Source organism: Pelophylax lessonae (genome assembly GCF_965119305.1).
Source record: "Pelophylax lessonae genome assembly, chromosome: 9".
In the NCBI taxonomy this organism is placed as follows: domain Eukaryota; kingdom Metazoa; phylum Chordata; class Amphibia; order Anura; family Ranidae; genus Pelophylax; species Pelophylax lessonae.
In genome coordinates, this window is record NC_138776.1 from 254,306,661 (window position 1) to 254,333,655 (window position 26,995).

At 47.2% G+C, this 26,995-nt stretch overlaps 2 protein-coding genes and 1 long non-coding RNA gene across 3 annotated transcripts in view; all 3 read left to right on the forward strand.

Annotated features, from left to right (window-relative positions):
- Nucleotides 1-26,995, forward strand: part of LOC309564374 (uncharacterized protein) — a 350,413-nt gene that overhangs the window by 74,887 nt on the left and 248,531 nt on the right. The gene's annotated exons all lie outside the window — the stretch shown is intronic.
- Nucleotides 7,509-11,704, forward strand: LOC309562655 (uncharacterized protein). The gene is made up of 3 exons (XM_082266929.1): nt 7,509-7,627; nt 8,016-8,214; nt 10,052-11,704. The coding sequence occupies exons 1-3, from the start codon at nt 7,538-7,540 to the stop codon at nt 11,653-11,655; spliced, it is 1,893 nt and encodes a 630-aa protein (XP_082123055.1). The 5' UTR covers nt 7,509-7,537; the 3' UTR covers nt 11,656-11,704.
- On the forward strand, nt 13,410-14,038 carry LOC309563031. The gene is made up of 3 exons (XR_014225694.1): nt 13,410-13,717; nt 13,846-13,909; nt 14,006-14,038. It is a non-coding gene; the product is annotated as an uncharacterized lncRNA (long non-coding RNA).

The following is a 26,995-nucleotide window of genomic DNA, read 5'->3' on the forward strand; positions in this document are numbered from 1 at the left end:
AGATGCAGAGACCACTCGCGTTTGCAGAGTACAGAAAAGGATCCGGGAAATAAGTTGAGGTCAGGGCACGCGGCAGACGGAAACAGTAGATGAAACCAGGGTTGGTACACAGGAAGTCAGACAGAATAAAAATAATATGCAAGAGCATGGAGAAACTAGGAAGTTGGTCAGGCAACATGGGCCGCACTGAGCATGTCTATATATGAGAACAGTAACCTGATAGAGGTTTTAGCCCTTTATCCGAAAACTACACAAAACAAGGTGTTGGCAAAAATTGGGTCTCAAAAGATAGCACACAATATCTTAACCAGTTCTCGTGGCCAGGTGGGAATTTCGTTGTTCTGGGTGGATGTGATATGATGCCCTTCCAGAACCCACCTCGCGTGTGGCACTGCAGGTGCGATCTGTCACCCTCTGTGTCACACAGCCAATGGCCGATCACTGTGCATGCCCGTTAACGGTACCATGTGATTGCTGTGACCAATCACAGCAGATCACATAACAATTGTAAACAATGGATGGCTTCCTTTCATGCCATCCATTGTGTACAATTGTGTTGCTAGCTGTGATTAGTTACAGTGATCACATGGTACAGACAGGGCCAATTTCAACAATACTCATTGAATGAATCAGTAAAAATTGTTGCTTATACCAATGAAATTCATTGGAATAAGCAATCATAATGCATAAAAAAATACTAGTACAAAAATAAATTCCAGTATCTATACCAGATGCTAAGTTTTACGCAAACCAAATAATATACACTTCTACCACTGAAAGATGGGCTTTTTTATTGGCTATTGCTACCAGGAGAGGAAGTCCTGGAGATGTTCCTTGTGGAATTTGTTCTGAGCTGACTTGATCACATGGCATATTTCATATCTCAACCACCCCACCCCACCATCCAACCTAATTCCTAAAGCCTCGTACACACGCAACGATTGTTGGCCGACCGATCGGCCGACTTTTGTCCAGTGTTGTTGTGTTGGTTGAAATGTGCTCTAGACTGCACACAAATTTTCTCGGCCAACAACAACCAACTTCGGAAGTGATGTCATGTGCTGGTTTACTTTCCGTGTGTTTTTTCTTCTCTGAGCATGCCCAGTCTTGCTCATCTGATTTTTGTCTGTCGAAATCTGTACTGACTGATGGAAAAGCGGCCGTTGTGTTGACGGCCAACAAAAATTTTATAGCATGCACACCAGATTTTTTTCGGCCGAAAAGTCGCAGTCGGTTGTCGGAAGCATCATACTAACAAGCCGACAATCGGCCGATCGGACGTTGGCCGAAAATTCACGGCCAACAATCGTTGCGTGTGTACGAGGCTTAAGGATTCGTGATATGTTGCCTAAATTCTACGTAACGTGAAAAGTCCTCAAAGCAGTCAACCTGCTTTCATTATTCAGGCCTGCAGAGTTGGTGGTTCACTACACTTATAGCCTCATTTTCCAACTCTTTTGGAGGAAGGGACATCAATGTGGTCTTCTGCTTCTCTAGTCTGCCCCTTACAAAGTTCCTTGTGTCAGGCCTGTGCTGTAAAGAGCTCTTATTGGAGAAGGTGTGGATTTCCTGTCATCCTGAACCGATCCTATCATTCTCTTCTGATCTTTCACTAATGAGGTGTTTTCCTCAAAGATTGGCAGATGGCTGCGTGCTTTAGAGACCATAGTGAGTGAACAGTTTCAATAAGGTCAGCAGTTTCTGAGATTAAGTTAAATTTTCTTACGTTGCATTTTTCCCCATTCTTCTGTAGGACCAAATAAGACCTGAGTCCATGTCTGCCTGCCTAGTTTATATATTGAGTCCATATCTGCCTCCCTACCTTATACTGTATATTGAGTTGGTCAAACATGCTACGTTCATGTCTATTTCCCATTCTTATGTCCAGCCAAACAACAGCCAAGGCTCTAGATCAGCATTTCTCAACCAGGGTTTTGTGGAATTCTGGGGTTTCTCCCGAAGTTACCAGGGCTCCTTGAGCAATTAACAGTTTTGGTCTCTCCATTAAGTAACAATTGACACCATCTTTGTAGCTATCTGTGAGGGCGACTTTCTTGACAAAAATTACGAACAATTTAGGAAGGCCCTTCTCCAATGACCTCCGTTATGCTTTTTCCACTGACCACTTATATGCCTATATGAGAAGACCCTTCTCTACTGACCACCAATAAACCTCTAGAAGAAGACCCTTCTTCTACTGACCATCTACAGTATATAAGAAGACCCTTCTCTACTGACCACCAATAAACCTATATGAGAAGACCCTTCTCTACTGGCCACCAATAAACCTATATGAGAAGACCCTTCTCTACTGGCCACCAATAAACCTATATGAGAAGACCCTTCTCTACTGGCCACCAATAAACCTATATTAGAAGACCCTTCTCTACTGGCCACCAATAAACCTATATGAGAAGACCCTTCTCTACTGGCCACCAATAAACTTATATGAGAAGACCCTTCTCTACTGGCCACCAATAAACCTATATGAGAAGACCCTTCTCTACTGGCCACCAATAAACCTATATGAGAAGACCCTTCTCTACTGGACACCAATACACCTATATGAGAAGACCCTTCTCTACTGGCCACCAATAAACCTATATGAGAAGACCCTTCTCTACTGGCCACCAATAAACCTATATGAGAAGACCCTTGTCTGCTGGCCACCAATAAACCTATATGAGAAGACCCTTCTCTGCTGGCCACCAATAAACCTATATGAGAAGGCCCTTCTCTACTGGCCACCAATAAACCTATAGGAGAAGACCCTTCTCTACTGGACACCAATAAACCTATAGGAGAAGACCCTTCTCTACTGGCCACCAATAAACCTATATGAGAAGACCCTTCTCTACTGGCCACCAATAAACCTATATGAGAAGACCCTTCTCTACTGGCCACCAATAAACCTATATAAGAAGACCCTTCTCTACTGGCCACCAATAAACCTATATGAGAAGACCCTTCTCTACTGGCCACCAATAAACCTATATTAGAAGACCCTTCTCTACTGGCCACCAATAAACCTATATGAGAAGACCCTTCTCTACTGGCCACCAATAAACCTATATGAGAAGACCCTTGTCTACTGGCCACCAATAAACCTATATGAGAAGACCCTTGTCTACTGGCCACCAATAAATCTATATGAGAAGAACCTTCTCTACTGGCCACCAATAAACCTATATGAGAAGACCCTTCTCTACTGGCCACCAATAAACCTATATGAGAAGACCCTTGTCTACTGGCCACCAATAAACCTATATGAGAAGACCCTTCTCTACTGGCCACCAATAAACCTATATGAGAAGACCCTTCTCTACTGGCCACCAATAAACCTATATGAGAAGACCCTTCTCTACTGGCCACCAATAAACCTATATTAGAAGACCCTTCTCTAGTGGCCACCAATAAACCTATATGAGAAGACCCTTCTCTACTGGCCACCAATAAACCTATATTAGAAGACCCTTCTCTACTGGCCACCAATAAACCTATATGCGAAGACCCTTCTCTACTGGCCACCAATAAACCTATATTAGAAGACCCTTCTCTACTGACCACCAATAAACCTATATGAGAAGACCCTTCTCTACTGACCACCAATAAACCTATATGAGAAGACCATTCTCTACTGACCACCAATAACCCTCTATAAGACCCTTCTCTACTGACCACCAATAAACCTCTATAAGACCCTTCTCTACTGACCACCAATAAACCTCTATAAGACCCTTCTCTACTGACCACCAATAAACCTCTATAAGACCCTTTTTCTACTGACCATCTACAGTAAATAAGAAGACCCTTCTCTACTGACCACCAATAAACCTATATGAGAAGACGCTTCTCTACTGACCACCAATAAACCTATATGAGAAGACGCTTCTCTACTGACCACCAATAAACCTATATGAGAAGACGCTTCTCTACTGACCACCAATAAACTTAGACTGTCAAAAGTATTGGGTCGTCTGCCTTTACACACACCTGAACTATAATGGCATCCCAGTCTTAGGCAGGCCATAGACGAATCGAATTTCGTTCGAAAATCGTAAATGGCAGTGTTATCGAACGATTTTCGTATCGTTAGTGTGGTATGTAAAACGTTCGATTTTCGTACGACAGCAAAAATTCACATATCCAACATGTTGGGTTTTTTTGCGAAAATCGGCCGAATTTCGTATCATTAGTGGGGGAGTTGTATGATTTCGCCTAACAAAACACAGAACAGTAGGGAGTGTGTCCGGTAGAGATGTGGTTAAAAGGCACAAAAAATAGTGTTTTGTCGTACGATTTTCGGCTCACATTGATGGTACACTCGATGATGTGCACGAGTTGCGCTTTCGTTTATCGAACGATAAATCGTTCGTAATTCGAATCGTCTATGGCCTGCCTTAGTCCGTAGGGTTCAATATTGAGTTGGCCCACCCTTTGCAGCTATAACAGCTTCAACTCTTCTGGGAAGGCTGTCCACAAGGTTTAGGAGTGTGTCCATGGGAAAGCTTCCAATTTCCTGCTCATACATCCTTTTCTGAGGCACAGAACACCGAGGATTGGAGTGTTGGTGGGCAGAAAGAGGGGTTAGCGGTGGGAGGAGGAGGAGCAGATCATCCCTCGCTCCTCTCGTCTGTTAATGGGGCACCCCTATGCACTTGGCGGTTGTGGTACTCAGTTACTTGGGGAGCCACAGTCCATTATGAATATTGTGTCTGGGTCTCAGGCAGCCTGAATCCTGGACAAACAATTTGAAACCTGGACAGTCCGGAGGAACCCTGGAAGGGAGGCAACCAGTGCCGGGACAAGGTCATCCAGCACCCAGGGCAAGGATGCTAAACTGCGCCCCGCCCTTACCTTAGGTTTAGGCTCAAGGCGCCCCCCCATCCCTGCGATAAACCATTGCGCCCCGGGCAACTGTCCCTCCTGCCCACCCCTTGTCCCTCTAGGCTAGCTGCAGATGGAGGTTCAGGGCAAAGCATGAAAGGCACGCATGGCACACTGCTGACCACTACACTATAAGAGGCAGCCCAACACCTAGTCCCGCCCCCGAGGAACGAATAAACAAGTACAAGTGGTCATGTAAACCCCATTAAAGTCATCTGGAGGTGAGAAAACGAAGAATGTCAATAAGGATAATGAGAGAACACGCTGTGCTTATCTGTCACAGCACTTCAAGCAACGTACAAAGCAGCTGAACGGCTTTTCTGTTCAATGGCATGGACTGTAGGGTGAGTTGGAGGGCGGAACTAAGCATGAGTGCCGCGGGGAGAACAATACGCAGCACCATCCGGCCTTTGGAACGCAAAACAAGGAAGCCACGTGGAACGCACAAGCCGGAAGCGCATTGTAACTTCCTCTCCTCGGCTCTCTATGGGAAGAAAGGAGAAGGGAGGCTGATGCGTGTTCTGACCGGGCGGTAAATAACGATGTGCACGTTGTGTGCTGATGGGGGAAGAGGGAGGACTGTCATTGGGGGAGGGGGGGGGGGGTTATGTGGTCTATCTGGTATAGGGTTGTAGTGCACTCATATGACCACAAGAGGTCTATGTGGTACAGTAAAGGGTATGCTCACCTTTACAATCCAGGGGCCCCAGTAGAGAGTAATAAAACTGAGCAGCTTTGTAAAATGGGTTTTCATGTTATTGTCATACCTGCTGGTCTACAGCTTCCCCGCCCCCCTCCCCCCGCAAGCCTGGCCTAAAAACTCCCAGTTGGCAACCCCCAAACATCCCGCCTTGTTGCTAGGATGCAAAAAACTTTCGTTTTTACTCCCTTAAAGCTGAGAAGGAGCGTCCAGTGGTTTCCATGATGTCCGGTGGTTTCCATGGCGCCCAGTGGTTTTCATGGCGTCCAATAATTTCCATGACATCCAGGGGTTTCCATGGTGTCCAGTGGTTTCTATGACGCCCAGTGGTTTCCATATTGTCCAGTGGTTGCTATGACATCCAGTGGTTTCCATGGTTTCCAGTGGTTTCCATGTCGTCCAGTGGTTTCCATGTCATCCAGTGGTTTCCATGGCGTCCAGTGGTTTCCATGGCGCTTAGTGGTTTCCATGTCATCCAGTGGTTTCCATGGCGCCTAGTGGTTTCCATGGCGTCCAGTGGTTTCCATGGCGCCTAGTGGTTTCCATGGCATCCAGTTGTTTCCATGGCACCTAGTGGTTTCCATAGAGTCCAGTGGTTTCCAAAATGTCCAGTGGTTGCTATGACATCCAGTGGTTTCCATGACATCCAGGGGTTTCCATGGCGTCCAGTGGTTTCCATGACGTCCAGTGGTTTTTAATGTTACCCAGTGGTTTCCATCGCGTCCAGTGGTTTCCATGACATCCAGTGGTTTCCATGGCGCCTAGTGGTTTCCATAGCGTCCAGTGGTTTCCATAATGTCCAGTGGTGTCCATGACGCCCAGTGGTTTCCATGACGCCCAGTGGTTTCCATGGCATCCAGTGGTTTCCATGGCTTCCAGTGGTGTCCATGACGCCCAGTGGTTTCCATGACGCCCAGTGGTTTCCATGACGCCCAGTGGTTTCCATGACATCCAGTGGCTTCCATGGCTTCCAGTGGTTTCCATGACGCCCAGTGGTTTCCATGGCGTCCAGTGGTTTCCATGACGCCCAGTGGTTTCCATGGCATCCAGTGGTTTCCAGTGGTGTCCATGACGCCCAGTGGTTTCCATGACGCCCAGTGGTTTCCATGACGCCCAGTGGCTTCCATGGCTTCCAGTGGTTTCCATGGCTTCCAGTGGTTTCCATGACGCCCAGTGGTTTCCATGACGCCCAGTGGTTTCCATGGCATCCAGTGGTTTCCATGGCGTCCAGTGGTTTCCATGGCATCCAGTGGTTTCCATGACGCCCAGTGGTTTCCATGACGCCCAGTGGTTTCCATGACGCCCAGTGGTTTCCATGACGCCCAGTGGTTTCCATGGCGTCCAGTGGTTTCCACTGGAACAAGCACGCTGTTGGTCGTGTGAAACACGTCTAACATTTGCATTCTGTTGTACCTTGTATCCAGATTTGTACAAATAAATCTTTGAGGGACAAACTGGTTCACAGTCACTACCGGGAAGATGACGAGACCCCGTTGGGTGCCACTGTGTATTGTAGCTGTAGTGCTATGTACTGACCACTAGATGGTGCTGTGATTATTAGTGATCTAGGGATACAATTCATCTATGTATTGTGGTTGTAGTTCTACATACTGACCAATAGATGGTGCTTTGGTTATTAGTGCTATAGAGACACCAATCAGCATCCTGTGTATTGTGGCTGTAGTGCTGTTTACTGACCAGTAGATGGTGCTGTGGTTAGTGCTATATGGATACAAGTCAGCATCCTGTGCAATCTGATTGTAGTGATGCCGTCTATCTCCTGGGGGCGCTGACATTCTTCCTGCTTCTGTACAGGAAGTGAACCGCTTAGTTATAGAGCGGTTGGCAGAGGGGGTCAGCTATGGCTGTAATTGGTTCATTCTTTCTATTCGCAGATTTTCCAGTTGAAAAGGTGGCGGCTCCGACGGCAAGGAGAATTCTTTATAGACAATGCCGCCGATCGCGAGTGAGGGGAGAGGTCATGTTGCCGATAGGATACTGAGCCTGACCCTGGAGATCATCTACCTGCTAACCGGAGAGGTGAGGAGGATTCTGGGAGGTCACATGACATCACTCTTATCTCTATTAATAAAACACAGACCTGACCGGAGAGGTGAGGAGGATTCTGGGAGGTCACATGACATCACTCTTATCTCTATTAATAAAACACAGAGCTGACCGGAGAGGTGAGGAGGATTCTGGGAGGTCACATGACATCACTCTTATCTCTATTTATAAAACACAGACCTGACCGGAGAGGTGAGGAGGATTCTGGGAGGTCACATGACATCACTTTTATCTCTATTTATAAAACACAGAGCTGACCGGAGAGGTGAGGAGGATTCTGGGAGGTCACATGACACAACATCTTATGAGTAGAGGTCCTTGTCCAGGTGACACTGATTGTGTTGCCCCCGTTACGTTGCAGCATTACCGACCTGTGAAGGAGCAGACGGTGGTCACCAGTAGATGGACCAATAAGGTTCCGCCTTCCTCCCTAACAACTGAGTTGTACAGCGACAAGAAGATCCTAGAAATCACAAAGGAGATCATCGAGTTGCTGACCGTTGATTTGGTTTTGGAGAAGGACATCACAATGGATAATCAGAAGTCCCTCCCATCTCCAGGTAAGAGGAGGTGGACTTACTGCTCCCTGTGATAAACCCAATATCCTAAAATCCCGAAATCCTTCTCCTGCCTTTTCGAAATTCCAGTTTTGTGTTTCATGGTATTTCTGCTGAAGTTTCCTGTGCCATAGTTTCCCCCTCGTGGAATTGCGCCAATCTACGGTACTTGAAAAAATCTCCATAGGCGACGATTTGAAAATTTTTACAGGTTACCAGTTTAGAGTTACAGAGGAGGTCTGGCGCTAGAATTATTGCTCTCGCTATAACGTTTGCGGCAATACCTCACATCGTGACCTACAAATGCGTTCGATTTTGCGTGCGAGGGGGTACGTTGCGCTTTAACATTTTTTTTTTTAATTATTATTTATTTTATTATTTATTTTATATACTGTCCCTTTTTTTTTATGATTACTTTTTTTCCTATCACAACAAATGTAAACATCCCTTGTGATAGAATTTAGGGATGACAGGTCCTCTTTATGGAGACTTCTGGGGTCTATAAGACCCCAAATCTTAACTCTACCCTGGAAAGCATGAGTTTAAAAAAAAAAAAAAGGCTGTGTTTACATCTGCCAGACCCGGAAGTGATGTCATGACATCATCGGAGAACTCGGAATCCAATCCAGCAGCAGGTTACCACAGAGCTGGCCGTAGACTGGATGGTCTCCGGCCATCTCTATGATCCCGGGAGGCCAGAAGTGATGTCATGACATCATAGGAGAGCCCAAGATCCTATCCGGCGCCGAGTTACCACAGAGCTGGCCGTGGACCAGATGATCCCCGGCCATCTCTTTGATCCCGGGAGGGCGGAAGTGACATCATTGGTGAGCCCGGGATCCAATCCTTGGGGCAGGAGGTTACCACATCTCTGATCCTGGGAGACCAGAAGTGATGTCTTTACATCATTAGGGAGCCAAATTGGGTAGTGGCGGCGGCTTACCACAGAGCTGCCTGTGGACCGGATGGTCCCCAGCCATCTCTATGATCCTGGGAGGCCGAAAGTGATGCGATGACATCATCGGAGAGCCCGGGATCCAGTCCAGCAGCAAGTTACCACAGAGCTAGCTGTGGACCAGATGATCCCCGGCCATCTCTTTAATCCTGGGAGGGCGAAAGTGATGTCATGACATCATCAGAAAACCTGGGATTCAATCCGGCGGCGGCAGCAAGTTACCACATGTCTGATCTTGGGAGTCCAGAAGTGATGTCTTTACATCATCAGAGAGCCCAGTATCTGATTGGGCAGCGGCAGTGGGTTACCACGGATCTGCCTGTGGACCGGATGGTCCATGGCTATCTCTATCATCCTAGGAGGCTGGAAATGACATGATTACATCATCAGAGAGCCCGGGATCCAATCAGGCGGCGGCAGGTTACCACAGAGCTTGTGGGTCCCCGGCCATCTCTATGATCCTGGGAGGCCAGAAGTGATGTCATGACATCGCTTTCTGCCTCCCAGGATCATAGAGATGGCCAGGGACCATCTGGTCTGCAGCCAACACTGTGCTAACCCACCACCGGATTTGATCCAGGGCTCTCCGAACACACTGGAGAGCCCAGAGAGGCATCAGTGGGCAGCAGGAGGTGTAAGATCCCCTCCCGCTACCTATAAAAGCAATCCAGCGGCTAATCAGCTGCTAGGATGGCTTTTATATGAGATGGAATCGCCTAAAGAAAATAAAGGTACCAGGATGATGTCTGTAGCTGCAGGCATCATCCCGGTATAACCAATTCAACTCCAGGCCGTCATATGACGTCCTATGGGCGGGAAGTGGTGAAGCTCTAGGTTCCCCCCTGTGTCCATCTTCTTACCACTATGTCTCCATGTTTCCAACAGATTTACTTCCTGGAGAATCTCAGCTGGACATTTCTCCATCGCAAGACCTTGTCCAAGAAGATCCCAGAGTCATAAGTCCCTTATCTTCCAGGTCCTCCTCACCAGAGGAGCAAAGCATGAGTCACACTTCAGATGAAAAAACTTTGACTATGCAGGAAGGGCCAGAAGACCATCCAAAGCTCTCCAAGCCAACCAGCCACACATCTGACTCATCTACTCAGGTTAAAGAGGAGAGGGTCTTGTGTAGAGAAGAACGCCCCCAACAGACAGATAAGGCTAGACCTGAACATCCTCAACCATATTCATTCACTTGTATTAAGGAGGAACCCAGCTCATGCGATGAGGAGCATCAAGCCAGTGGTGACCCTTCTCCACCTGGAGACCAGTGTGACCAAGTTAAGGAGGAAGAAACGGACCACATTGAGTACACATCTTTCGTTATTAAGGATGAAAGCCTTCCATGCCACACCACCTGCTCCCAATGTCACATGTACTTCCCGGATAACAACAGCTTTCTTAAACACTGGGAAACGCACTCTAAAACTAAGCCGCTTTCCGAATCTAGCAAACCACCTGCTGGAGAAAAGCCATTCTCCTGCCCCCTGTGCGGGAAGAACTTTGCGGAGAAGGGATTACTCCGCCGCCACCAGAAGGTCCACTCTGGGGAGAAGCCGTTTTCCTGCACGTACTGCGGCAAATGTTTCGCCTGGAAGTCCAACCTCACGGTTCATGTCATGAGCCACACGGGAGAGAAGCCTTACAGCTGCAGCGAGTGCGGCAAATGCTTCATTGCCAAATCACACGTGGTGGAGCACAAGAGGAGCCACACGCACGAGAAGCCATATCCCTGCCCGGAGTGTGGGAAATGCTTTGTCAGCAAGTCGCAGATGCTGAAGCACCAGAGGAAGCACAGCGGCCACCGGGCATTTCTCTGCTCCGATTGCGGGAAGAGCTTCACCGACAAGTCGGTACTGATCATCCATCAGAGGACTCATACCGGCGAGAAGCCGTATGCTTGCTCCGTGTGTGGGAAATGCTTCACCACAACCACCAACCTCCTGGTTCACGAGAGGATTCACTCAGGAGAGAAGCCATATTCGTGCTCAGAGTGCGAGCGGTCGTTCATCCATAAGTCAGACCTCATGAAGCACCAGAAGATCCACACTGGGGAAAAGGCCTTTGCCTGCTCGGTGTGCGGGAAATGCTTTAGGGTCAAGTCGGGATTGACAAGGCACGAGAAGACCCACACAGGGGAAAAGCCCTTCTGCTGCACCATATGTGGCAAACGCTTCACGTGCAAGTCCCACCTCCTATCCCACAACCGCGTTCACACCGGCGAGAAGCCTTTCCCCTGCAACGAGTGCGAAAAATGGTTCACCAGCAACTCCGACCTCGTCCGGCACCAGCGCATCCACACGGGAGAGAGGCCCTACGCTTGTAGCGAATGCGGCAAACGCTTCACTTTCCAGTCCGCCCTGGTCCGGCACGTGCGAATTCACACTGGGGAGAAGCCGTATGCCTGCGAGGAATGTGGGAAATGCTTCGTCAGTAATTCGGATTGCGCCCAGCATCAGAAGACGCACAGGGGGAACAGACCGGCTTGACAGAGATGGTCATCGCGAATTCGGGTCCACGCTTGGCTCCAGTTTGAGGATGGAGCTATAGCGTTTCAGCATTTGAGCTCCATCTAGCATACTACCTACTTGAACCTTGGTCATGATGCTTGAGCTGGCAACCTTATTCATGCTGCCATTGTTGGCTTCCAGTTGGCCACCATACAACTTCTTGTCCCCACCTTAGAAGCCAACTCCTTCTTCCCCCCATCTCCAATTTCCTGCCGTTTTGGAGCACCCCCCTCGGCTTCTTTATTTATTAAAAAACAAAAACTGAATTTTTATAAAAGTTTTCCAGTATAACAAGGGAAACGGAGCAGTACAACAACCAAGGGTGCACCTAGAATAGCAGTAGAGATTATACAAATTTTGCTTCCCAAGGGCAAAGTAGGAGGGACAACAGTCGGACACTGTAATAAAATATAGGAAGTACAAAACTTACATGACCTCAATTTAGAAGAGTGAGATGGTCATCTAAGGCTTTATGATCATATGTGCGCAAAAAGATGCCAAAGAAGGAAGAGCATCCAGACTATCGAGGCAATGTCATGCAGTCAAAACCACAGACATCTCCAGGATTCCATGACACAAGAGAAAGACATGGGTGGGGGGCCTGAAAATGTGGGCGGCCACGGCCTACCCTATTCAACTGGATCCTACATGAGCAATGAGAGATGGAGGCACGTAGGGGCAATCTGTCAAGAAAGCTCAAAAATAAAGAAAGAGCGCAGGGAGGGGGGGGGGAGAAAAAGGAGGTGGGTACCCCAGGGGTTGTATTACTTGGAACCTATACAGGTCTAGAAATCGGGAGGTCAGTTGAGAGGACGGGAAGTGGTCTATCCAGGGCTGCCAAAAGCATAGCTTTTTCTTTCTGTCTTTGGTCTTGGTCGCATGACCAGTGGTGAGCGTCCCTCTGCGTCATTCTCCTGTTCAAGGCAGCTTGATGACACCCCAGGAGGTGGTTTCTTGACACCCCCAGCTGACAGAAATTAAGTTAAATGACAATAGGTGTCTTTCAACCCCAGAAGAAGACCAGCATTGGACCACTGTGAAGGACACGTAGGGCAGTGCTTGATGACACCCCAGGGGGTGGTTTCTTGAAACCCCAAAGTCTAGTTACATATCTCATACTCGTCTTTGCTCGGTGTTAACAGAAACCAATAGTTGAAGCTGAATGAGGGATCAGAGGGGGGTGACTCGTCCTTATTGGATGGCTAAGACCGAGGTTTCCATTGGACAGATGGGGCCTCAAAGCAGACAGATTCTCTTTAGCTAACCCCTGGTGCTGTGGGGACTCTTTGTATTTATATGTTAAAGAGTTTGTATATGGTATATTGTAAAGAAAAAAAAAGGGATAAAAACATTCATTGAAATCTAAAAAAATTACCCTAAACTTTTATAAGGGCCTCCAGGTTAGGGATCCTTTCCCTATAAGGGCCTCCAGGTTAGGGATCCTTTCCCTACAAGGACCCCCAGGTTAAGGACCCTTTCCCTATAAGGGCCTCCAAGTTAGGGATCGTTTCCCTATAATAGCCTCCAGGCTAGGGATCCTTTCCCTATAAGGGCCTCCAGGCTAGAGACCCTTTCCCCATAAGGACCCCCAGGTTAAGGACCCTTTCCCTTTAAGGGCCTCCAGGTTAGGGATCTTTTCCCTATAATGGCCTCCAGGCTAGGGATCCTTTCCCTATAAGGGCCTCCAGGCTAGGGACCCTTTTCCTATAAAGGCCCCCAGGCTAGGAATCCTTTCCCTATAGGGGGCCTCCAGGTTAGGGATATTTTCTCTATAATGGCCTTCGGGCTTGGGATCCTTTCCCTATAAGGGCCTCCAGGCCAGGGACCTTTTCTTTATAAGGGCCTCCAAGCTAGAGACCTTTTCCTTAAAAGGGCATCTGGGTTAGGGACCCTTTCCCTGTAAGGGCCTCCAGGTTAAGGACCTTTTGCTTATAAGGGCTTCCAGGTTAGGGACCCTTTACCTATCGGTGCCTCCAGGTTAGAGACCCTTTACCTATCAGGGCCTCCAGGTTCGGGACCTTTTCCTTATAAGGGCCTCCAGGTTAGGGATCCTTTTCGTCATAAGGGCCTCCAGGATAGGGATCCTTTCCCTATGAGGACCTCCAGGTTAGGGCCCTTCCCTTATAAGGGCCCCCAGGTTAGGGACTCTTTACCTATCAGGGCTTCCAGGTTAGGTACCTTTTCCTTATAAGGGCCTCCAGGTTAGGGATCCTTTCCCTATAAGGACCTCCAGGTTAGGGCCCTTTCCTTGTAAGGGCCTCCAGGCTAGGGATACTTTTCCTATTAGGGCCTCCAGGTTAGGGATCCTTTTCGTCATAAGGGCCTCCAGGTTAGGGATCCTTTCCCTATAAGGACCTCCAGGTTAGGGATCCTCTCCCTATAAGGACCTCCAAGCTTGGGACCCTTTCCCTATAATGACCTTCAGGTTAGGGCACCTTAGCGTTTAAACCCCCAACACCCATTTTTTACTCCACGTCCTGCTGAGCTTCAATGCAGTCCAGAATCAGACTCAACGCCCTCAACTTACCACGGGAAGATCCAGTCTACCACTTCCATGTGAACGATGATCATGGCAATCCCAGCCTCTATGGGTGAACCTACTGGAGCTTCCAGCTCACGTATCTGCCAAGGAAACCAAGCCTAATATCTGGGCAAGTTTCTACCCCAGCATGGAATCGTCATTGTTGGCTTCAGTTCTTGGTGGGCTCATCTGTGAAGTTATTTGTAAAGTTTTATGGCATGTTTTTGTTTTTTGCTCATCTTGTGTATATATGTATTAATAATATGACTGGTGATATTCATTTAATAAAGTGTTAACCTGGACTGTTGTATTAAAAAAGTTTAAACTGTGTTGTGAATCCAATCTGTGTATTGTATATATATATGTATACTTGGAACGATGGTGGGAGAGAGGCAGCAGGTTTGTTGGTAATCCCGACCAATCGGAAGGCCCCGTTATTGCAGGCGTGGAATATCATACAAATCACAAGGAACGGTAATCTGTTATTGGCGGTTTCACTGTAAGTAGCCAAACGGTGGTGAGGTGACAACTGGATGACCACAGCAGACAATACATAGACTAGGAGGGGAAGCCGGTATGGAGATATTCCTTTTCAGTAGTAGGAAAGGAGACATCTACTTACCACCTACTTACCATCTACTTACCATATACCTACCATATACTTACCATATACTTACCATATACTTACCATATACTTACCATATACTTACCATCTACTTACCATAAACTTACCATCTACTTACCATCTACTTACCATATACCTACCATATACTTACCATCTACTTACCATCTACTTACCACCACTGGCTGGGATTTCCAGTTGAATCCAATTGCCACCATAATTTGATGGGTCTATGAGATTTTCAGACCTACCAATCGGTCACTTCTTTCCTGCACATACCATCATACCCTCTGCACTCCTTTCCTGATCATACCGTCATACGCTCTGAACTCCTTTCCTGATCATACCGTCATACGCTCTGCACTTCTTTCCTGATCATACCGTCATACACTCTGCACTCCTTGCCTGATCATACCGTCATACCCTCTGCTCTCCTTTCCTGATCAAACCGTCATACCCACCCCACTCCTTTCCTGATCATACCGTCATAATCTCTGCACTCCTTTCCTGATCATACCCTCTGCACTCCTTTCCTGATCATACCATCATACCCTCTGCTCTCCTTTCCTCATCATACCGTCATACCCTCTGCTCTCCTTTCCTGATCATACCGTCATACCCTCTGCTCTCCTTTCCTGGATATACCATCATACCCTCTGCTCTCCTTTCCTGATCATACCGTCATACCCTCTGCTCTCCTTTCCTGGATATACCATCATACCCTCTGCACTCCTTTCCTGATCATACCGTCATACCCTCTGCTCTCCTTTCCTGATCATACCCTCTGCACTCCTTTCCTGGATATACCGTCATACCCTCTGCATTCCTTTTCTGGATATACCGTCCTACCCTCTGCTCTCCTTTCCTGATCATACCGTCATACCCTCTGCTCTCCTTTCCTGGATATACCATCATACCCTCTGCACTCCTTTCCTTATCATACCGTCATACCCTCTGCTCTCCTTTCCTGATCATACCCTCTGCACTCCTTTCCTGGATATACCGTCATACCCTCTGCATTCCTTTTCTGGATATACTGTCCTACCCTCTGCACTCCTTTCCTGCCATATACATCCTACCCTCTGCACTCCTTTCCTGCCATATACCATTATATTCTCTGCACTCCTTTCCTGCCATATACCATCCTAACCTCAGCACTCCTTTCCTGCACATGCTGTTATACCCATGGAATTTATTTTCCTGCACTGACCATCCTACCCTCAGCACTCCTTTCCTGCATATAATGTCCTACACTCTTACCTCCTTTCCTGCACATAGTGTCATACCCTGCACATTCCTCTACTGCACATACTAACACCCATATTGTTCCTGCACTCAGTGCATCAAACCCTCTCACTACTTCCCTACAGATACTGCCTGCTTTCATACCGTCCACACTCTCTTCTACAGATACTGCCTGCTGTCATACCGTCCGCACTCTCTTCTACAGATACTGCCTGCTGTCATACTATCCACACTCTCTTCTACAGATACTGCCTGCTTTCATACCGTCCGCACTCTCTTATACAGATACTGCCTGCTGTCATACCGTCCACACTCTCTTCTACAGATACTGCCTGCTGTCATACCTTCCACACTCTCTTCTACAGATACTGCCTGCTGTCATACCGTCCACACTCTCTTCTACTCATACTGCCTGCTGTCATACCATCCACACTCTCTTCTACAGATACTGCCTGCTTTCATACCGTCCGCACTCTCTTCTACACATACTGCCTGCTGTCATACTATCCACACTCTCTTCTACAGATACTGCCTGCTTTCATACCGTCCGCACTCTCTTCTACACATACTGCCTGCTGTCATACCATCCACACTCTCTTCTACAGATACTGCCTGCTGTCATACCGTCCACACTCTCTTCTACAGATACTGCCTGCTGTCATACCTTCCACACTCTCTTCTACAGATACTGCCTGCTGTCATACCGTCCACACTCTCTTCTACAGATACTGCCTGCTGTCATACTATCCACACTCTCTTCTACAGGTACTGCCTGCTTTCATACCGTCCACACTCTCTTCTACAGATACTGCCTGCTGTCATACCATCCACACTCTCTTCTACAGATACTGCCTGCTGTCATACCGTCCACACTCTCTTCTACAGATACTGCCTGCTGTCATACCTTCCACACTCTCTTCTACAGATACTGCCTGCTGTCATACCATCCACACTCTCTTCTACACATACTGCCTGCTTTCATACCATCCACACTCTCTTCTACAGATACTGCCTGCTTTCATACCGTCCACACTCTCTTCTACAGATACTGCCTGCTGTCATACCATCCACACTCTCTTCTACACATACTGCCTGCTTTCATACCGTCCACACTCTCTTCTACAGATACTGCCTGCTGTCATACCTTCCACACTCTCTTCTACAGATACTGCCTGCTGTCATACCATCCACACTCTCTTCTACAGATACTGCCTGCTTTCATACCGTCCGCACTCTCTTCTACACATACTGCCTGCTGTCATACTATCCACACTCTCTTCTACAGATACTGCCTGCTTTCATACCGTCCGCACTCTCTTCTACACATACTGCCTGCTGTCATACCATCCACACTCTCTTCTACAGATACTGCCTGCTGTCATACCGTCCACACTCTCTTCTACAGATACTGCCTGCTGTCATACCTTCCACACTCTCTTCTACAGATACTGCCTGCTGTCATACCGTCCACACTCTCTTCTACAGATACTGCCTGCTGTCATACTATCCACACTCTCTTCTACAGGTACTGCCTGCTTTCATACCGTCCACACTCTCTTCTACAGATACTGCCTGCTGTCATACCATCCACACTCTCTTCTACAGATACTGCCTGCTGTCATACCGTCCACACTCTCTTCTACAGATACTGCCTGCTGTCATACCTTCCACACTCTCTTCTACAGATACTGCCTGCTGTCATACCATCCACACTCTCTTCTACACATACTGCCTGCTTTCATACCATCCACACTCTCTTCTACAGATACTGCCTGCTTTCATACCGTCCACACTCTCTTCTACAGATACTGCCTGCTGTCATACCATCCACACTCTCTTCTACACATACTGCCTGCTTTCATACCGTCCACACTCTCTTCTACAGATACTGCCTGCTGTCATACCTTCCACACTCTCTTCTACAGATACTGCCTGCTTTCATACCGTCCGCACTCTCTTCTACACATACTGCCTGCTGTCATACTATCCACACTCTCTTCTACAGATACTGCCTGCTTTCATACCGTCCGCACTCTCTTCTACACATACTGCCTGCTGTCATACCATCCACACTCTCTTCTACAGATACTGCCTGCTGTCATACCGTCCACACTCTCTTCTACAGATACTGCCTGCTGTCATACCTTCCACACTCTCTTCTACAGATACTGCCTGCTGTCATACCGTCCACACTCTCTTCTACTCATACTGCCTGCTGTCATACTATCCACACTCTCTTCTACAGATACTGCCTGCTGTCATACTATCCACACTCTCTTCTACAGATACTGCCTGCTTTCATACCATCCACACTCTCTTCTACAGATACTGCCTGCTGTCATACCATCCACACTCTCTTCTACAGGTACTGCCTGCTTTCATACCGTCCACACTCTCTTCTACAGATACTGCCTGCTGTCATACCATCCACACTCTCTTCTACAGATACTGCCTGCTGTCATACCGTCCACACTCTCTTCTACAGATACTGCCTGCTGTCATACCTTCCACACTCTCTTCTACAGATACTGCCTGCTGTCATACCTTCCACACTCTCTTCTACAGATACTGCCTGCTGTCATACTATCCACACTCTCTTCTACACATACTGCCTGCTGTCATACCATCCACACTCTCTTCTACAGATACTGCCTGCTGTCATACCTTCCACACTCTCTTCTACAGATACTGCCTGCTTTCATACCGTCCGCACTCTCTTCTACACATACTGCCTGCTGTCATACTATCCACACTCTCTTCTACAGATACTGCCTGCTTTCATACCGTCCGCACTCTCTTCTACACATACTGCCTGCTGTCATACCATCCACACTCTCTTCTACACATACTGCCTGCTGTCATACCGTCCACACTCTCTTCTACAGATACTGCCTGCTGTCATACCTTCCACACTCTCTTCTACAGATACTGCCTGCTTTCATACCATCCACACTCTCTTCTACTCATACTGCCTGCTGTCATACTATCCACACTCTCTTCTACACATACTGCCTGCTGTCATACTATCCACACTCTCTTCTACACATACTGCCTGCTGTCATACCGTCCACACTCTCTTCTACAGATACTGCCTGCTTTCATACCATCCACACTCTCTTCTACAGATACTGCCTGCTGTCATACCGTCCGCACTCTCTTCTACAGATACTGCCTGCTGTCATACTATCCACACTCTCTTCTACACATACTGCCTGCTGTCATACCTTCCACACTCTCTTCTACAGATACTGCCTGCTTTCATACCATCCACACTCTCTTCTACAGATACTGCCTGCTGTCATACCATCCACACTCTCTTCTACAGATACTGCCTGCTTTCATACCATCCACACTCTCTTCTACAGATACTGCCTGCTGTCATACCATCCACACTCTCTTCTACACATACTGCCTGCTGTCATACCATCCACACTCTCTTCTACAGATACTGCCTGCTGTCATACCTTCCACACTCTCTTCTACAGATACTGCCTGCTGTCATACCGTCCACACTCTCTTCTACAGATACTGCCTGCTGTCATACCTTCCACACTCTCTTCTACAGGTACTGCCTGCTGTCATACCGTCCACACTCTCTTCTACAGATACTGCCTGCTGTCATACCATCCACACTCTCTTCTACACATACTGCCTGCTTTCATACCATCCACACTCTCTTCTACAGATACTGCCTGCTGTCATACCGTCCGCACTCTCTTCTAGAGATACTGCCTGCTGTCATACTATCCACACTCTCTTCTACACATACTGCCTGCTGTCATACCGTCCACACTCTCTTCTACAGATACTGCCTGCTTTCATACCATCCACACTCTCTTCTACAGATACTGCCTGCTGTCATACCATCCACACTCTCTTCTACACATACTGCTTGCTGTCATACCTTCCACACTCTCTTCTACAGATACTGCCTGCTTTCATACCATCCACACTCTCTTCTACAGATACTGCCTGCTGTCATACCGTCCACACTCTCTTCTACAGGTACTGCCTGCTGTCATACTATCCACACTCTCTTCTACGCATACTGCCTGCTGTCATACCGTCCGCACTCTCTTCTACACAAACTGCCTGCTGTCATACCTTCAGCGCTCCTCTCCCGCACCTACTTTCTGCCTCCATACCCTCTACATCCCCCCTTACATATCTTACCAACTAAAACAGTTCTTCCAAATTCTTTTGAAATGTTCCCATCATTGCCCATTGTGTAACCGGCACACCTTTCTTCATATTAATAAAAATTGCACTTTAGAAAAGAAGTAATCAAAAATACTTTATTTAGAACCACAACCATGGCTTCTTATCTTGTGTGGGTTTTGCAATGTCTGTTCAGGGCCACCTCCTGCACAAAACGTTTGCCACACTCCTGGCAGGCGAAGGGCTTCTCACCCGTGTGAATCCGCTCGTGGTTGAGAAGGATTACCTTTCGTGCAAAGCGCTTACCGCACACGGAACAGGAGAAGGGGCGCTCCCCCGTGTGGCTACGCCTGTGTACACTGAGGGCTCCCTTAAGGCTGAAGCGCTTGCCGCACTCCTGGCATTCGAAGGGCTTCTCACCCGTGTGTGATCGGAGATGGCGGACCAGGTCGGACCTCTGGATGAAACTCTTACCGCACTCGGTACAGGAGTACTTCTCCAGCCCCGCCCTCTGCGCGAAACACTGCCTGCAGTACGGGCACAAAAGCTGCATCTTCTGCCTGCGGATCCTGCGGTGCACGTCTGCCGGTAATTTCAGCAAGAAACATTTTCCACACTGTGAACAGACAAATCTGTTGTTGCCTCGGTATGTGGTAAGATTGCTGGCATGACCAGAAAGATGGCCGCCAAGTGTAGCGGAGTTGAGAAGATGTCCACTGAGCACCGGAGGACCAGAAGGATGTCCATCAATTTTAGAGGCTTCAGAAATGTGTCTTCTATATGTAGAGGGACTAATAGGATAGGCAGTATGCGCAGAGTGATTGGGAGGATGTCCAATATCTGTAGGGCAGTTGGTAGGCTGACCAACGTGTTCAGAGCAATTGAGAGGATATCCAACACGTGTAGAGTGATTGGGAGGATTTCCAATCTCTGAAGAGGAACTGGGTGGATTACCAATCTGTGAGGAGCGATTGGGAGGATGTCCAATCTGTGTGGAGTGATTGGGAGGATGTCCAATCTGTGTGGAGTGATTGGGAGCATGTCCAATCTGTGAGGAGTGATTGGGAGGATGTTCAATCTGTGAGGAGTGATTGGGAGGATGTTCAATCTGTGTGGACTGATTGGGAGGATGTCCAATCTGTGTGGAGCAATTGGGAGGATGTTCAATCTGTGTGGAGTGATTGGGAGGATGTTCAATCTGTGTGGAGTGATTGGGAGGATGTGCAATCTGTGTGGAGTGATTGAGAAGATGTCCATTCTGTGTGGAGTGATTGGGAGGATGTCCAATCTGTGTTGAGTGACTGGGAGAATGTCCATTCTGTGTGGAGTGATTGGGAGAATGTCCAATCTGTGTGGCGCAATTGGGAAGATGTGCAGTCTTTGTGGAGCCATTGGGAGGACGTCCAATCTGTGTGGAGTGATTGGGAGAATGTCCACTCTGTGTGGAGTGTTTGGGAGGATGTCCAATCTTTGTGGAGAAATTGGGAAGATGTCCAATCTGTGTGGAGTGATTTGGAGGGCGGTTGGTAGGCTGGCCAACGTGTTCAGAGCAATTGAGAGGATGTCCAACATGTGTAGAGTGATTGGGAGGATTTCCAATCTCTGAAGAGGAACTGGGTGGATGACCAATCTGTGAGGAGCGATTAGGAGGATGTCCAATCTGTGAGGAGTGATTGGGAGGATGTGAAATCTGTGTGGAGCAATTGGGAGGATGTCCAATCTGTGTGGAGTGATTGGGAGGATGTCCAATCTGTGAGGAGCAATTGAGAGGATGTCCAATCTGTGTGGAGTGATTGGGAGGATGTGAAATCTGTGTGGAGTGATTGGGAGGATGTCCATTCTGTGTGGAGTGATTGGGAGGATGTCCAATCTGTGAGGAGCAATTGAGAGGATGTCCAATCTGTGTGGAGTGATTGGGAGGATGTGAAATCTGTGTGGAGCAATTGGGAGGATGTCCATTCTGTGTGGAGTGATTGGGAGAATGTCCATTCTGTGTGGAGCAATTGGGAGGTTGTGCAATCTGTGTGGAGCAATTGAGAGGACGTCCAATCTTTCTGCAGCAACTGGGAGGATTTTCAATCTTTGTGGAGCCATTGGGAAGATGTGCAATCTTTGTGGAGCCGTTGGGACAACGTCCAATCTGTGTGGAGTGATTTGGTGGACGTCCAATCTGTGTGGCGCAATTAAGAGGATGTCCAATATGTGTGGAGTGATTTGGAGGACGTCCAATCTTTGTGGAGAAATTGGGAAGATGTCCAATCTGTGTGGAGTGATTTGGTGGACGTCCAATCTGTGTGGAGTGATTTGGAAGACGTCCAATCTGTGGAGTGATTTGGAGGACGTCCAATCTGTGTGGAGTGATTTGGAAGACGTCCAATCTGTGTGGAGTGATTTGGAAGACGTCCAATCTGTGTGGAGTGATTTGGAAGACGTCCAATCTGTGTGGAGTGATTTGGAGGACGTCCAAACTGTATGGGGTGATTTGGAGGATGTCCACTCTCTGCAGAGCAACTGGGAGAATGTCCAAAGTGTGTAGAGCAATCTAGAGGATGTCCAATCTGTGTTGAGCGATTTGGAGCATGTCCAATATGGAGAGGATGTCCAATGTGTGTAGAGCAATCTGAAGGACGCCCAAGATGTGTAGAGGGATCAGAAGCACGTCCTCCATACAGATCTTCCCTGGGAATCTCTGGATGGAAATCTGGGGTGTTGGGGATTTCTATAGAATCATCTTCTGCTATGCACCTCGGAGATGAAGCGAGAGTCTCCAACATCTCCCTGTTCCTAAGTCCATCTACTAGAAACAAAGAAAAAAAAATTATTCCCAAAGTCTAAATGTCTATATCAGCCTTTCTCAACACTTTTACCCCAGAGGAACCCTTGAAATCATGTCTCGGCGAATTCATGCTAAGATTAATCCATTGGGTGTCATTAGGAAAATGCCCCTTACATTGGTGGTCAGTGGGAAGAATGTTCCTGAGGTGTATAAAAGGGTGAGGAGGGCTCTAGGCATCCCCTTTCTCTATCACATGAGTTATGCGGAGTGGGTGTACGGGGCATTCCCGACTTGCTGGGATTTTGATTTGGATACACTTTTTCTAGTTAGTATAGTTGTCCGTTACTTCACGTGGAATGCACGGTGCCAGATTATCCTGCGGAAGAAAGTCCTCCCTGTCGAGGTGGTGGTGTACGATATTCTGGGTGAGGTTGGGAAGATTCTGGGTCTTGAGAAGGGCAGGAGCCTCAAGCGGTCTGGATAAGGGCGTGGAGGAATATCAGACCTGCTTTTGGTGAACTGTCCATCTCTGGGTGAGGAGCTCTTTTCCTATGCTATTTCTTTCACGCCCTTAGCTTTTGTTGGGTAATATCTTCTTTTTGAAGAAGGGCTGCATGCATAATGGGGGTGGTTTTGTTTCTTGACCTCGCAGGTTTGATGTCTGGTGTGGTGGTGTGAGTCTTATTAAGATTATTTCTCCCGGTAATGATGTGTTTCATGATGTGAGTTTTGTTTTTGCTGTAAAGGCGGTCTTTATTTGAGAGCAGAATTTGCTATGTATTTTTTTTCCCCTTTTCATGTAAATATGTATATATTTATTTATGTATATTGTTTTTATGCTTATTGATTGCAAGACTTTTAATAAACAAAATTGGGAAGAATGTTCATGAGGTGTATAAAAGGGTGAGGAGGGCTCTAGTCATCCCCTTTCTCTATCACATGAGTTATGCGGAGTGGGTGTACGGGGCATTCCCGACTTGCTGGGATTTTGATTTGGATACACTTTTTCTAGTTAGTATAGTTGTCCGTTACTTCACGTGGAATGCACGGTGCCAGATTACCCTGCGGAAGAAAGTCCTCCCTGTCGAGGTGGTGGTGTACGATATTCTGGGTGAGGTTGGGAAGATTCGGGGTCTTGAGAAGGGCAGGGAGCCTCAAGCGGTCTGGATAAGGGCGTGGAGGAATATCAGACCTGCTTTTGGTGAACTGTCCATCTCTGGGTGAGGAGCTTTTTTCCTATGCTATTTCTTTCACGCTCTTAGCTTTTGTTGGTTAATATCTTCTTTTTGAAGAAGGGCTGCATGCATAATGGGAGTGGTTTTGTTTCTTGACCTCGCAGGTTGGATGTCTGGTGTAGTGGTGTGAGTCCCACTAAGATTATTTTCCCCGGTAATGACATGTTCATGATGTGAGTTTGTTTTTGCTGTAAAGGCAGTCTTTGTTTGAGAGCAGAATTTGCTATGTATTTTTTTTTCCCTTTTCATGTAAATCTGTATATATTTATTTATGTATATTGATTTTATGCTTATTGATTGCAAGACTTTTAATAAACAAAAATTGGGATGAATGTTCCTTTAGCTGTGGCTAATCGACCTCCCATATGATGGTTCCTTTATAGATTCAGGTCCATCACCACTTGGCAGAACTAGTAGCATGACATGATCTTTAAAGCTGTCTCTAAGGGTGGCAAGGGTGGCATTCTAACCACCCTTACAGACAGCTTTAAAGATCATGTCATGCTACTAGTTCTGCCAAGTGGTGATGGACCTGAATCTATAAAGTAACCATCATATGGGTGGTCGATTAGCCACAGCTCAAGGAACCCCTAGCTACCTCCTGAGAAGCCCTAAGCTTCCACAGAACCATGGTAGAGCAAGGCTGGTCTATGAATACAGTTAAATCACATAAAAATCACAGAAATTTTATATATTTCAGCTCACAAGTTTTTAGATGTTGGGCTGCATTTGTGTTATTTTTTTTTCAGGCTAAGAAAATGTTCAGCAAGTACAGAAAATACCAGAAATGCAGTGTGCTTGTCACTCTCTGTAAGCTAAACAAGTAAAAATAACCAGTTGTGGACACGTGCCCCCAAAAAATCCACAGGACATCTGTAGTACACCCTGTCCATCCTCTCTTCTACTGCTTTCCCCTTACATTTTCTGGCAATTCCAGGCTGTCAAAATGACAGCTGGGAGTTGATACCTAAATACTGTACAGTGGTGCTGTAGAAGCTGCTGCTTTGAAAGAAAATGGATTGTCTGACACAGTGTTTATAAACATTGTTTAGCAGGAGATACAAAGCAACATTGTTATTTTTTCTATTTGCTCTGTTTTATTCATCTGCAGATCAAAGGGATGTGCCTCAATCTGCACAACTACACTTACAAAAGGAAGTTCATCCCCCTCCCCCTCTCTTCTGCCTGTTTTGGAAACGTTTGTTTTCCCTAGGAGTGGGTACCTATTCCTGATGGGTACCTTCTCCCACTTTCGCTCTGCTTGTGTAGGCCAGCAGAAATCTCTCTCTCTCTCTCTCCCCCCCCCCCCCCCGCCAGCAACCTTCTGGGACACAACATTTATCCCAGGAGACTGCGGGACCATTCAGAAAGCAGTTCTCGCTTCTCGTGAATGCGCAGAAAGTCACAGTTGGCTTCCTAAAGTGAAGATGGCAGCACCGGGGACCTGAAGACCAGCGAAAGACCGGCCTAGGTGAAGACAGCGCGGGATCCATGGGTTGGTAAAGTGTCTGTATATTAAAAGTCAGTAGATACAGTATTTGAAATTACAAGTTAAAAAAAGAATCCCATTTAACCTCTTAATAGTCCCTAGTTCACACTAATCAGCCCTAATTCACACCTTCTTCCCCTTCTTCCCATAGCTATTTTTTTCCTGATTTTTATATATTTTTTTGTATATTTCTATTTTTCTAACCATATATATATATTTACTAGACATTAAGCCCATTCAATTAACGGGCGCTAGATATATGTGGTCAAACATTTGTAAAAACAGACTTGTTCCAGTAATGGGTACTTTGCTACTAAAGTCAGTTTGCTTATAAATGTCCCTTTAATAGCGTGTCTATGTTCTGCGTTCTTTTTTTTTACAGTAATGCACTTACAGTGGTAGATTTCAATCAGGCCATGTCCCTTTAACAGCGTTTCTACAGTCGCAGATTTGCTTTGCTGAGTGTGACAGGTTTTTTTCCTCTGTTTAAATGATCCTTTTCCTGACAGCAACAGCTTTTTTCCTTTAAAAATTAATCATGGCTCTATTCGCTTTTTTTCACCACAATAATTACAGTCAAAGGGTTTGCCAAGTATAAGTTTCCTCATGCAATTCCGAGTATAAGTTTCCTCATACAATGTCCTTTTAATATCTTTAAGTCTCTCCCTCATCAGCCTCCTTGTCCGACCTGTCACGCACTGTGCACTGCGTCCCTGTTGCTCTAGCAATCTAGCAATCCAATCTAGTATCCCCATCGGAGTGCCTCCTTACATCAGTGTTCCCATCTGAGTGCCTCCTTACATCAGTGTCCCCATCGGAGTGCTCCCTTACATCAGTGTCCCCATCGGAGTGCCTCCTTACATCAGTGTCCCCATCGGAGTGCCCCCTTACATTAGTGTCCACATCGGAGTGCCTCCTTACATCAGTGTCCCCATCAGAGTGCCTCCTTACATCAGTGTCCCCATCGGAGTGCTCCCTTACATCAGTGTCCCCATCGGAGTGCCTCCTTACATCAGTGTCCCCATCGGAGTGCTCCCTTACATCAGTGTCCCCATCGGAGTGCCTCCTTACATCAGTGTCCCCATCGGAGTGCCTCCTTACATCAGTGTCCCCATCGGAGTGCTCCCTTACATCAGTGTCCCCATCGGAGTGCCTCCTTACATCAGTGTCCCCATCGGAGTGCCTCCTTACATCAGTGTCCCCATCGGAGTGCCCCCTTACATTAGTGTCCACATCGGAGTGCCTCCTTACATCAGTGTCCCCATCGGAGTGC

Bases quoted from the DNA above. Each gene is read 5' to 3' on its own strand.
- LOC309562655 (XM_082266929.1), top strand. From the start codon at position 7,538: ATGCCGCCGATCGCGAGTGAGGGGAGAGGTCATGTTGCCGATAGGATA. The intron at 7,628-8,015 runs GTGAGGAGGATT...GTTACGTTGCAG, and splicing joins TCTACCTGCTAACCGGAGAG to CATTACCGACCTGTGAAGGA. The intron at 8,215-10,051 runs GTAAGAGGAGGT...TGTTTCCAACAG, and splicing joins GAAGTCCCTCCCATCTCCAG to ATTTACTTCCTGGAGAATCT.